The 12,673-nt window shown below is 58.3% G+C and overlaps 1 protein-coding gene across 2 annotated transcripts in view; it reads right to left on the reverse strand.

Annotated features, from left to right (window-relative positions):
• Positions 1–416: 416 nt before the first annotated feature.
• The window catches only part of NUDCD3 (NudC domain containing 3), a 74,658-nt gene continuing 62,401 nt past the window's right edge, over positions 417–12,673 (reverse strand). The window contains exons 5-7 of one of the 2 annotated variants that reach the window (XM_079711727.1): positions 5,566–5,754; positions 2,082–2,227; positions 417–533 (exon numbers count right to left, since the gene is read on the reverse strand). In XM_079711727.1, coding sequence (XP_079567853.1) covers positions 2,117–2,227; positions 5,566–5,754 — 300 coding nt within the window. In that variant the 3' untranslated portion in view covers positions 417–533; positions 2,082–2,116. The remainder of the gene's footprint in view (positions 534–2,081; positions 2,228–5,565; positions 5,755–12,673) is intronic. The other variant, XM_079711728.1, reaches the window with a different exon arrangement.

Raw genomic sequence — 12,673 nt, forward strand, 5'->3', positions numbered from 1 at the left:
TGGGGGAACGGGCGGGGGTCTCTGGAGAGGCTGCCATGTGACTGAGGAAGGGGATGTGTCACACACCTGTTATGTCCGGAGCAGGTGCAGGCACTCATGAGCCCAGCGTTCCGGGACCCGTGCAGGTAAATGGGGCACTGAGGACCCTCGGGCTGAAGCCTTCTGACTCCTGTTTGGAAATGCACGCAAGCTCTAGAGATACAATCTTTTCTTCTGACCAAAAGCTTTTTAGATTTCTGAAACCTGTGTGAAGTCTCGCCAGGATGCAGGCTGGATGAGAAACACCTCTGGGAGATATTTAGGAATTTGCCATTTTGGCGTTTGCTGTGTATGCGGGCCTCAGGGCTAGAATTTGGGTAATGACCACACAATGAGAACTGTCTTGGCAACGAACGTCACACACAGACCCACAAGTGCTTAAATACAGATTTATTGCAAACCAACACCGGAGACAGGGTGATTTCGCAGGTGTGCACCCCACTTCCTTGGACCTCAGCTGACGGAGCTCAGTGGCCAAACTGCTGCTGCCGGGTCTGAAGAGAGAAAACAGGCAGAGTGCATAGGCTCCAGGGCCCAGGCCGGCGGCGAGGGGCAGAGGTCTCCCACAAGACGGCGAGGGTGACCGAGCACTCCCTCCCCTGAAGCCTGGCACTCCCAGATGCCTGCAAGCTGCTGTTACAGCGGGCGGGGTGGGGAGAAACGCAACACTGGAAATCAAATCGGGCAAAAGGAAGACAACTGACCACCGAGTCCACAGCTCCCAAAGTCTCCCAAATAGCTGAGGTGCAGGCACCACAACCCACCTGGTCACAGGAGAAGAACCCATGGGGGTGGCGGAGGGGAGGAGGAGACAGGGGCATGTTGAGAATGGTTCTCTCACAGACACGTGCCAGTGAGACCTTTCACTACGTGGGACAGGTGTACAAATCCTGAGGGCGCTACAGAGGGGCCTCCAGCAGCTCCATGACCAGCCTCGGTGACAAGTGCAAACAGCAGGGCCCTGTGCCCCCGTGGTGGCGCTTCCCCCAGCCACCTGGTGTCCACGCCTCCTGTGATGGCATCAGAGCAAGCAAACGCTTCCCAGGGACCCAGGGATGTGTCTACAGGGCGCTGTGAGCCAGAAACCTGCCCCCACAGACTGTGATGAAGCAGCTCCCACCTCTGCAGTTGAAGGGGGAAGTCTCCAGAAAGAACGACCCCTGGACAGGGCTCCTTCCTCCCCCAGCCCAGAGAACAGAGCTCACGAGGGCAGGTTCCAGGGTGCAGAGACCTGCAAGGTCACCGCCCAGAAGGGCAGCCCCACAGTCCTGGCGAAGGGCACAGGCTCTGGGTCCTGGGACAGCGGTGGGAGCGGAGCCACAGCTCTGTGCGGTGCAGTGTGGCCTCAGCCAGGAAAGGACCAAGGGCTGCACCGAGCAGCTGACACACCACGGGGCCTCCTGAGGGTGCCTGGCCCAGCTCACTCTGACAAGAACCGGATCCCCCGAGAGAAAAGTGCTAGGCCGGGTGGCAGCAGAGCAGCCCGGTCAGGAGAGGGACAGATCCTGCCGTGCCTGCACCTGAGCCACAAGACACTTCCTTCCAGCGTCCAGATCCGGCGGCAGGACCCCAGTTTCCGCAGCTCCTCAACGAGGCTGAGGCAGGCGGTGAACGCGTACAAGCAGGCGGGCAAGACCACATGTGAACACACCCAGCAAGAGGGCGAGGCTGCGCTCTCCCCAAACTGGCCAGGAGCTCGGCCCTCAGGCTGCACAACCCTGCCCATGCTTCAACAGCCGAGCGAGCGGCACCCACGCCCGCCCCAAGCGTGAGAACAGCAAGCAGAGAGCACAAGAGCAGCAAGCGGAGGGAGGGAGTGGCTAACGGGCCAGGAGGGGCCGGAGCTGCGCCTGCCGGGACACCCCCTGCTCTCTAACACCCGTCCGCACGGGCCACACAGCCCCCGCCCTGCTCTAGAACAGTCTGGAGATGCAGGGCCTGCATGGAGGCCGGGTTCCCCCTTGAAGAGAAGGATGGCAAGGGTGAACCAGGCAAGCGAGTCCCCGGCAGGAGGGAGCCGTGGGCCACGACTGAGGCCCCACCTCCCCGCCGGCGAGGGTTTCCTTTCCTTCGGTCATTAAAACTGCACAGCCCCCGGGGAGATGTTGAACATGGCCGGGTCGAATCGCTGGCCTCGGAAGGGAGAGCCTTCAGCATCCCACCCCTTCTTCAGCATCTCATGGACTTTCTACAAACAGAAAATAGAGAGGTTACTGTAGCCACCAGGCCCACACGTCCTAGAGCAGGACTCTGCTCTGCTTCCTCCGGAAGAGGACCTGCCCAGGGTGACAGCAGACCCTCCGCAAGACTGCGCTCCCCACGTGCACATTCCACCCCCATCCTGGCCCCAGCGAAGCACTGGCCGTCTTCCTGGCTCAGATGCTGTCCCTTCTCACCAGAAATACCTGTCCGAGCTCCAAATGGCCTGAGGTGCAAAGAGGGGTTCTCTGCTCCCCTTTCCCAGGGAGAAGGCTGGTGGCCTCGAGGCCTGTACCCTCAGATAGTCTGGGAGTGACCCAGGCTGTGACTCAGAGAGACCTCAGGAAGTCTGGCTGTGGACCCACCGATCACCGACCCCTGCAGCCCCTGGGGGGCAGAGGTCAAAGCTGCTGGATCACGTATCCCAGCACACGGGCAGCCTGGACCATCCAGCCTCCAGGGGCAGCAGCAAGCCAAGCACTGTGGCCTGGGCCAGGGCACGGCGGGAGGCTGCACCCATGAGGGAGGTCCCTCGCCGTGCTGGAGGCCCTCCTTCCCCGCGGGTCCCCGGGTCTGCCCTCGGTGCTTCCCTGCGAATGCATCAGGCTGGGAACCATCTCCCCTTCCTTCTGACCAGGAGAAACAAAGAAACTCACTGCCACGGGGCCAGAAAGCCCTGCCCACCTCTGGCCTCTAGGCTGACAGACTGAGCTGAGGGGAAAGCTCCCGGTATCTGGCGAGGCTGCAGGACTCTCCTCCTGACAGGGGCCTTCTTTTCCCTGTTATTAAACCTACGTGGTGCAGCAGCAAACACATCAAAGATGGGTAGTACATCTCAGGGATTAATCCATATCACTCCCAAGTCGGTACAGATGACACACGCCAGGGACCCTGGGAAGAGCACTGGAGGAGCGGGCAGTGCTGCCCGCAGGCCGCCCCCCGGGGAGAAGGGACCAGAGAGGCCGGCCCCGCCCACCAGCCTGACTCCGGGGCTTCCTGGCAGTCCTGCTGGGCCAGGCCTCCTCCTCCGTGCCATCCCTCTTCCTCTAGCTCTCGCCCACCTGCCCCTCCGAAGGCCCCCCGTCCCGGTCTCTCAACTCACTCTGTGCCCCTCATCTGAGCACCTCGTCTGCCGAGTGAGCCCTGACCCACTGATGCGCCCGTGCACCGGCCTCGTCACGGGCAGTCTGACGGGCCCTCACGCTCCAGCTCCACGGGTCCTCGGCCCGCTGCCCGCGCTGGTCCTGCCCCAGGCCCCTCATGGCCACCACCTGCTTTCTTAAGCCGCCCCTCCTCCCCGTAGCCCCCATCTGAAGCCACCAGCCAGTCCTGCTGACTCTCCAGCCCCGAGTTCCTTCTTCTCCTGGGGTCGCTTTCCTCCGAGGACTCCAGAGACTGTCCGTGGCTTCAGCACCGTGAAGTCCAGCTCCCTCCCCGCCAGGCCACGCCAGCTCTGCTGGCCCCTCGCGCCTCCAAAGCTCTGCTCTCCATCCAGACCCTGCTCCCCACACTGCGCTCCCCTCAAGGCCCGTGTACTGAGGACAGTCCACGTGGAAGCCTGGGAGGTTCCCGAATGTCTGCTAAGCCCAGATGAGTCCCACACGGCAGTGCTGGTGTTCCCACCTCCACTCCCATGGCCCCGAGGTGTCAGTCCTCTACTATCTCCAGCGAGGGACGGCAAGCTGGAGGCCCCTGCCTGTCCAGGAGCAGGTCAGCTGGGCGAGGGGTCACCCCCGAGTCCTGCCGCCTGCACCACCAGCCATGGGCTCCTGTGTGTCTGCTGAAGGTCTCCGCAGGGCACTGCACTCAGCCGGGCACTCACGCCCCTTCATGGTCAGCACACTGCCTGGCACACGGCAAGCCCTTCCAGAATCCCTTTTGACTCAAACCATAGAGTTCTTTCCATTAGACTGCAGGGTCTCCCAGGCTCTTCTTCAGATCCTTCTTGATCGGCCGGCCCCATCCCTGAGCTCATCAACAGGGACTCGGCTTCCTACTTGGGTCTCACAACCAGGTGCCTGCCCACTTCGGGGCAGCGACACCCACACTTTCGATGGCTGCACAGGGTCCCCTCCCGTCGAGCCAGCGTTCAGAGCGCTCTTTCACCTGGTGGCCACAGGCACATACAGCATAACTGGATAAAACTGCCGCCTAAACGTGCACAGAGGTGGGTTGCACTCCACATCCTGTGCCCTGCGAGCTCAGCCATTACAGCCAGGGGCCAGTTTCCGTAGACAAGACCAGCAGATGTCTGTGATCCAATGGTCAACCGTAGCCCCGGCCTCTAGCCCCCAAAGCCCAGGTGGGTCAGGGAGCCAGACCAAGAGGTGATTCAGAGACTCAGGGAGGGGTGACAGACAAGCCTGGAACCAGCTCAGGGTTCAAACCCCAGCCCTGCTGCCAGACCAGCTGTGGGACCTTGAACACGTGCTGTGACCTCTAAACCTCGACCCCCCTCTCAGGGGTAATGCAACGGGGGACCATGACCCAGCCAACCCGACCCAACCTGCGTGCAGTAAGCACTCACTAAGCACTCCCCTCCATGGCTCCTTGGCCCTCGAAGGAGCAAGGCGGGCCGTTTGCATGCAGGGTCCAAATGAGACGGAAAGGAAGGACCACAGGCACGCGGGCAGTGGGCGGGGGCGCTCGACGGCCCTAGGCCTAGACCACTCACAGGAGCCACAAAGTGAGGCCCCTGGGAGATAAGACAGGACGCCTGAGAATCTGAATGGCACTGGGGGTGGGGTGGAGGGCGGGCCTCGTGTCTGACACATGAGCAGCCTTGGAGATGGACCGTGGTGCCATGGCTCAAACTCCCGGTGCTGTTCACGTGGGACACTGGGAACTAAAAATAACCTGAGAAAAGCAACCCTCTCTTCTGCACAGAGCCACTCTTGGGAGTATTAAAGCAGAAGGAAGACGGTACACGTCTAATTAATCCTCCTCGCTGCCACCGCAGGCTCAGGCACGAGCCTCCTCCTCGGTCACTGACTTCCTCCCATCCCTCCACAGCCACCGGCCACGCCCACTTCTCACGCCTCTGACGTTTGAAAGTGACTTGGAAGGACTTTCCTCCCATTGGCCCTTTGTGGTCAAACCCGCACCGGCCCCGAGGCAGGGCTGGGCCCGACTGTCCCTCCTGTGCTGAGGGTCTTGGAGGGGCTGAGGGGAGGGAGCCGTCTGCACGGCCCCGGCGTGTCAGCTAGCAACACGCGATACCTCCGGGACCCCGCGGACAGACAGCTTTTGGCTCTGCCGGCTGGGCGCCCGCGTCAGGATCCCGCAGCAGCGCACGCCGCCCCCCGCTCTGCCCCGCAGGGCCCGTACCAGCTCGTGGCTCTGCGGCTTGCCCTGCAGCTTCTGCTGGTAGTCGAAGGCGAGCCTGTCCAGGACTGCGTGCTCCTCCTCGTCCACCGTGGCCATGGAGCGCTCCTTGTTGATCTGGTCGATGTCGATTTGCTCCTCCCCCTCCAGGATCGCGCTCCACCAGTACTCGCCCACCTTGTTCAGGCTCACCTGGCACACGAGGGCAGAGGCACAGTCAGTGTCGGGCAGGTGGCACCGGGGACCCAGCGGGGCTGTCCGGACCCCGGGCACTGAGTATTCCACTCTCCACCACCATGACTGGGTGGTACCTGTGGTCCCTGTCCCCCAGGTCCTCTCAGAAGACACTGACCCCCGTAGGCATCAGCACCCGCACCGCTCAGCCACCAGAACCCCAGCCCGCTCTGACCAGAGGGGGTCGTTTCCGAGCACTCCGAGCTGCCCCATCCGCCAGTGCCCGGACCCCGTCACGGTCTCCCAAGCTGCCGAGGGAAGCCTGAGCCCAAACAGGAGCTTCTGTCAACATCCACCTGCCCGGGCCCCGCTAGCTCATCCCCCTCCCTCCTGCTGACCATCCCCACCTCCAAGTGCAGCACCCAGGCTCCTGCCTGCTGGGGGGACCTGGAACCTGGGGGACCAAGCACTCAGCCTGACAATGACTACCCACCAGCCAGACGCCCAGGCGCCTCGTCCCACTCTCCTCCCTGGCCAGGCGGCTGCAAGAGCGCTCCCCAGCCCTGCGACCGCTACATGTGACTCACCTGCCACTCAGCCTCATGGTGCAGCCCAGTGAGGGACGGGGGGAGTCGGGGGGGACACAAGAACTCAGAGGTGGGGACACTGCAGAATAGCAGGGCTTTGCCTGGAGCTGATGCCAAGCACACGCATCCCAGGGACCACACAGGGAGGGCCCAGGCCACCTCCTCCCCGTGGTCACTGGCCGGCTCATCAGGAAACTTTACTGACCGGCCAAGAACTGACAGGAGGGCTGCCCACGCTCCCTCACTCCGTCCATTCTCAGACGGGACGTAACCCCCACTCATGCCCAGAGGGGCAGGGAGGTGACACAGAGACGACGGAGCCAGCAGTGAGAGCAGCGCTTCCTCACAGGAGCACCGTGAGGAGAGGCTTACTGGCCAGTGGGCAATCCTGACAAAGTGGACTGCGAGCTGGCCCACAGGCGACATCTGTGCTGCATGCCCACAGGTCCTAAGAAGTCGGCCCCATGGCTCACGGGCTGCGGGGAGTGGTGCTGCCAGCTCCAGCCCTGCTGCCCGAGTCCACTGAGAGCCCCTGCGGAGCCCGGGTCCAACAGGGTCACAGCAGAGCCAAGTCCCGGCCCTGAGAGCGGCTGAGGCGTGGGCAGTGATGAGGGCAGGTCACACAGTGGAGACAACCTCCAGGAAACCACAAGCACAGCATGAATGTCAGCAACTCAGCACATTACAAAAGCAAGTCGCCCCGCTTCTGACCATCCTGGGTGGACGCGGGCGTGAAGATGGCAGGGGTGAGATGGCAGGGGTTCTGAGCACCCCCTGCCCACCTGATCAGATGAATGACCTCTACCCTGCCAATGCCACTGTTTACATTCAGGGTGAAGCTTCTGTTTCCAGATGCTCTGTCTAGCCAGCTTCTGGCCAACTGTACTCTCCTGTTTGCACGCACGGACCTGACCTGGCCCTCAGAGCCCCCAGTGCCGAGCACTGAGCCCCGTCTTTACAGAGCTGCAGATCACTGCGCCAGGGCAACAGAAACCTTCCAAGGGGGAAATACATGCTCTTCTTACCATTCCAGGAGAGACTTCTGAGGAAGTCGGCCCTCTGTATCCACAGGTTCTGCATTCCACTGAAGTCAACCAACTCCAGATCAAAAATATTTGGAAAAAAAAATTTCCAGAAAGTTCCAAAATGCAAGACTTGAACTTGTCACACTTCAGCAACTGTTTACATAGTATTTACATTGTATCAGGTATATGATGTGAAGTAAACAGGAGGATGTCCGCAGGTTACATGCAAACACTACACCATTTATATAAGGGACTAGAGCATCCTTGGACGTTGGTATCCTTGGGGGCAGGGGGGAGAGGTGGGGGGAGGGCTGGGTTCTGGAACCAATCCCCTGAGGATACTGAGAGACGACTGTAAATCTCCAGAGACAACAGACCCTTTAGACTCATTTTACTTGTATCTTCGTTAGTCGTCATCATGGCCAAAATCTCTCTAACACGTATCGTTAGCACTCACAACCTCTGTAAAATACCCACTATTACCTCTACCTAGAAGTCAGCGCCTCACCTGGATCACCCAGTGCTACAGGCAGAACAGAGCCATGCTCGGGCCAACAGCCCGTGACAGCACTGTGGGGTCAGCCCAATCCCCACCCCGGGGCTCTGCTGCTGCTCCTGCACATACGAACCACACACAGGGTGTCCCAGCCAGGTCCACACACACATCTAGGCCCGACACAGCTCGGGGGCACAAGGGGACTGACCCTGAAACCAAGGAGCCTGGTGGGCCTCTGTGTCCACAGAACAAGTCCGCCCGGGCACTCTGCAGACCCAATAAACATCACCAGCACCGCAGTAAAAACAATTTAAGGTGAAATTCACATTAACATAAAATTAGCCATTTTAAGGTGAACAGTTCAATGCGTTTAGCGCATTCACAAGAGTCTGAGCTATTACCACCTCTTATCTAGTTCCAGAACACTCTCATCCCCGCAGAAGGAGAACCCGTGCCCATGAGCAGTCACTCCCCACTCTGTCCCTCCCCCAGCCCTGGCAACAAATCATTTATTTGCCTGTTCTGGACATTTCCCAAAAACGGACCCACAGGCTATGTGTCCTGTGCCTGGCTTCTTTCACTCAGCACAATGTCCTCACGGTCCATTCATATGCTAGTGGGTCAGAACTTCATTCCTGTTTCAGGTGGAATAACACAGAGCGCAGCATCAAGAGGACATGGGTGAACCGTTCTTGGAATGGAGCTCAAGGATTCAGGTCTAAAAGTAACATCTTTGATAAAGCAGTCTGATGGCTTAACATTTGGTTTTGATTTTTTATTTTAACATTGTTACTTTTTTAAAAAATCAGGTTTGTGGAGGCGTAAGCTGGCACACAGTAAAATTCACTGTCTTGAGGGTGCAGCCTATGGGTTTTGACAAATGCAGCCACGTAGCCACCACTATCAAGCCACACCCCAAAGCTCACGGTCCCCTTTCGACGGCGATCCCCTCAGCCCGACACTTGCTTTGCCATTTTGTTGGTCTGTGTCTGTTGGTCTGCTCTTCTCTTAGCGCAGTGGCCTGGTGTTCAGCCATGCTATGCGCGCATGGGGGTCACCCCCTGACATAGGCCGACACACCTGTGGGTGGACAGGTGGGTGTTTCCAGGGTTCAGCGGTCACCTACCAGGCTGCCTGCAGGGCTTTGTGGTCTCCTTTCCCCTTCGTAGGTATCCGGCTGTGGGATTGCTAGGTCCTACGGTAAGTGCACATGTAACTTTATAAAAACTGTCAAACTGTTTTCCAAACCACCTGTACGGTTTGGCCTTCTCATCCGCAGTGCAGGGGAGCCCCAGGGGCTCCACACTGTCGCCAGTCCCTGCTCCTGTCGATTCTTTCCAGGAGCCAATCAAATAAGCGTGAAGTGACATGTCGCTGTGGTTTTAATTGGTATTGCCTTAATGACTAACGACACTGAGCATCTTTTCATGGGCTTATTTCCCATCTCATTTCTTAAAACATTTTATTTAGAATAATTTCAAACTTCTAAGTTATTAGAATTATTCAAATACAAAGAATACCGTTTCCTCAAGTCACCCACTGTTAACATGCTACGCCTTTTCTTTATCACGTGTATGTGTGTCTGCATATATGCTCTCACTCTATGTGTGTAAGTTTATAATATGGGGTAAATTATACGGTATTTTTTCGGAATCATCTTGGCCCTTTACCCCTAATACTTTGGTGAGTGTCTCCTTCCTGAAGGTATGGAAGTTCTTTACTATAGTAACTTCAGCTCACCTTCCCTCCTGCACAGGATCCAGTCCAGGGTCCTGACTACATCTTAGTGGGCCTGTCCCCTTTCATCTGGAACATTCCACCGCCTTTGTCTTTTGTTGTTAAGGGCCATCCTACCTTTGGGGTTTGTTTGGTGCTTCCTCCTGATTAAGCTCAGGGACGTGCCCCCGCAGAACCTGCACAGGTGATGCTGCAGCCCTCCTGGGATGTCCCCCCTGCAGGCACAGATGTCACGTGCCGCATTCCTGGGGTTCCTCCCTGACTCCATCTGCCCCGCGATATGGCAGGGACACGACACTTCCAGCCCCAACAGGTGCTGTGCAGGGGCCAGCAGGGGCCTTCTCCTCCAATGATGGAGCCACTTACCCCTCTGTCGCCAGCACCGGCTCCTGGACACGTAGCATCTCAATGGCTCACTCGTTCCCATCCCTGATCACACAGCGCTCAGAGTGCCCCATCTCGGCTGGTCACGGGTGGTTGCTGTGACCTGATAACACACCCTCGTTCCTTGGCTTTCCTCCAGGTTCCTTTTAGCAATCGGTCCCAGACCTAGAATCAGTTTCTCAGGGGAACCCCCAGAGTGCTGGTTGAACAGTTTTCCCAAAATGTCCTCAGAGAAACTTCCAACTCCACGTGGCTCAGCTCACCTCAGCACCCCAATCTGTGTGATGATGATGACTCACCCACACTCATCTCCCTCCCCTCCTCTGTCACAGAACGCTGCTTCTATTCAGAGAGGGAGGCAGTGCGCCCCGCAAGGAGGACAGCTCCTTGCAGCTGCCCGTACGTGGGATCAAGCTTGGGCCAAGGAGATGCAGGTGAAAGCTGTGGGATGGGGCTTCAGAAGGGCGCCTTGAAACAAGGACAGAGGACAGGGAGAGGCAGCGGGGGCCTGCTCAGCTCCAGGCGCTTCTGCGGGGAGGACGCGGCCCCGGCCAGACCACTAGCCTCTCAGGGCTCTGCCAGAGGCGGCACTGCGGTGGGCAACCTCCTGGTTTTAATGTCGTCAACAAGTGTTTTAAGCTTAAACATTAAAGCACTGTAGGGCCAGACAGAACCCGGCCGTGGTGAGCTGTGGCTGCGAGGCAGGTGACCACGCAGGGCCAAGCTGCGTCTCCACTCTCCTCCCTCGCGGGACGAGGGGACGCGTGCTCTGTCCACCAGGAGCGTGGTCTTCCGGTTCTGCCTGACATGTCCCTTCTATTCACGGGCAACTTCTCCAGAATGTGCAGACTCAGGCTACCTGCTTCTCAGCACCCGGTGGAGATCCAGGGGTTGGTGATGATGCCAAAAATGTGACCACCGTGAGAAACACGACGGGTCCCGGGAGATGAGCATTGAAGGCCAAGAACTCGCATTTCAGTGCCTGGACTAATTTCCAGGCTTTGGGCTCTTGCCAAAATACTAACGTAATTTAACCTGTATTTTAAGCTGAACGATGGCCCCTCAGAGCCAGGCAGGGGGCCGGTGGCCACCAGTGACAAAACAAAAGTGGTGAACCACTTCACAGAGAAACACACATCCCCACTCGAAAACAGCCCAGTGCCAGGGCACACAGGGATCTGCTGATGTCACAGAAATCCGACATCCTTCTTCGGGGAGCCCACGGCAATGGCCAAGGACTACACTCAGCCTGTAACTCTACTTTTGAGAACTGTAATCTAAATATATAATCTAAATACGGGGGATGCAGCTTATATAAAAACACTCATAGGTTCAAGCAACAGACACACTCAGTAGCGCGAGCTTTAAGGCAAGCAGACAAAGATCTGTGAACACGCTGCAGCTACTGCACCAGCTTTAAATGACTCGAGTGTGGATCATGTCAGCATGTGGACTGGCGTCGCCTCACGAATGGCTACAAATGCAGAGACCGCGGAGCCTCGACGGCTCGAGGCCATGGCCTGCAGGTGCCCACGGCAGGGCCATCAGCCCCACCTGCAGGGAGAAACCAGGACAGTGAGCCGAGGTGGGTTCTGGGACAGAACGAGGCACAGGGGGAGGCCCTGATTTCACGTCTCGGGAACCAAGAAAGGAGCTTTGCCTCAGAATCAAGAAGCCTCATTTAACATTCTCGAGTGTGGGAGGGAGGGAGGCAAGAGCTGTCATCCGGGTTTAGCTGCCACCCCTGCCTGCTCTGAAAGCCTGCCCGGGCGTGTCTGATGTGGATCCGGCTCAGGCAAGGAGGGAGTGGTGGCTGGGAATCAAGGGGCATGTCTGCACTGGTCTGCTTGGGAGGTCAGGACTCGGACCACAGACTCTGGTAAGGTGACAGGCACCCCCGGGGTGACCCCTCCTGTCCCAAGTGGCCCCCACAGAGATCATGCCACATAAGGCCTGTGCTAGTGTCCTGGGGCAGCCGCAACAAAGCGCCACACACTGCGGGCTTCAAACAAGACACTTATTCTCTCCATCTGGAGGCTGGAAGGCCAACATCAAGGTGTCGCGGGGCTGCACTCCCTCCAGAGCTTCCAGGGGACCTTGCCTCGTCTTCACTTCACTCTGTGTCTGTCTCTTTTCCTCTCGTAAGGACACCTGTCCCTGGATTTAGGGCCCACCTGGATAATCCAGGATGATCTCATCATCGCAAGATCCTTCACCTTCTCACATCTGCAAAGACCCTGTCTCCAAATAAGGACCTATTTGCAGGTTCTGGGATCTGGCGAGGACATCTGGGGGCCCTTTTCGGCCCACTCAGCCTTTAGGAGGTGGGCCCTTGACTATTTTCCTTAATCGCCCCAGTGCCCAGCACAGGGTCTGGCACTTAGTGATAAGCAACCAACAAACGTCTGGGGATCGACCAACCAAGGCTCTGAGCCTCACCTGAAGATCGAGGAACGGAGGTCCAGTGAGGCTAAAGGCGGCCAGTGAGTGGGGCTGAGGCACAAAGCAGGCCTGGCCACCTGGGCAGCCACGCTCTCCCCCTCCAGAGGCTCGAGGGAATGGCACTTGTTCTGGTCAGTAAAGGCCCCAGGGTCTTCACGCATCAAAGCCATGTGCTTACTGAGCTACAATATCATCTCAGATACGTGCTCCTCAATGTTACCAGTAAATAAGTAATTACACTGAGAACACACCAAACTTTCAGCTCC

This window comes from Hyperoodon ampullatus (genome assembly GCF_949752795.1).
Source record: "Hyperoodon ampullatus genome assembly, chromosome: 9".
Lineage (NCBI taxonomy): Eukaryota > Metazoa > Chordata > Mammalia > Artiodactyla > Ziphiidae > Hyperoodon > Hyperoodon ampullatus.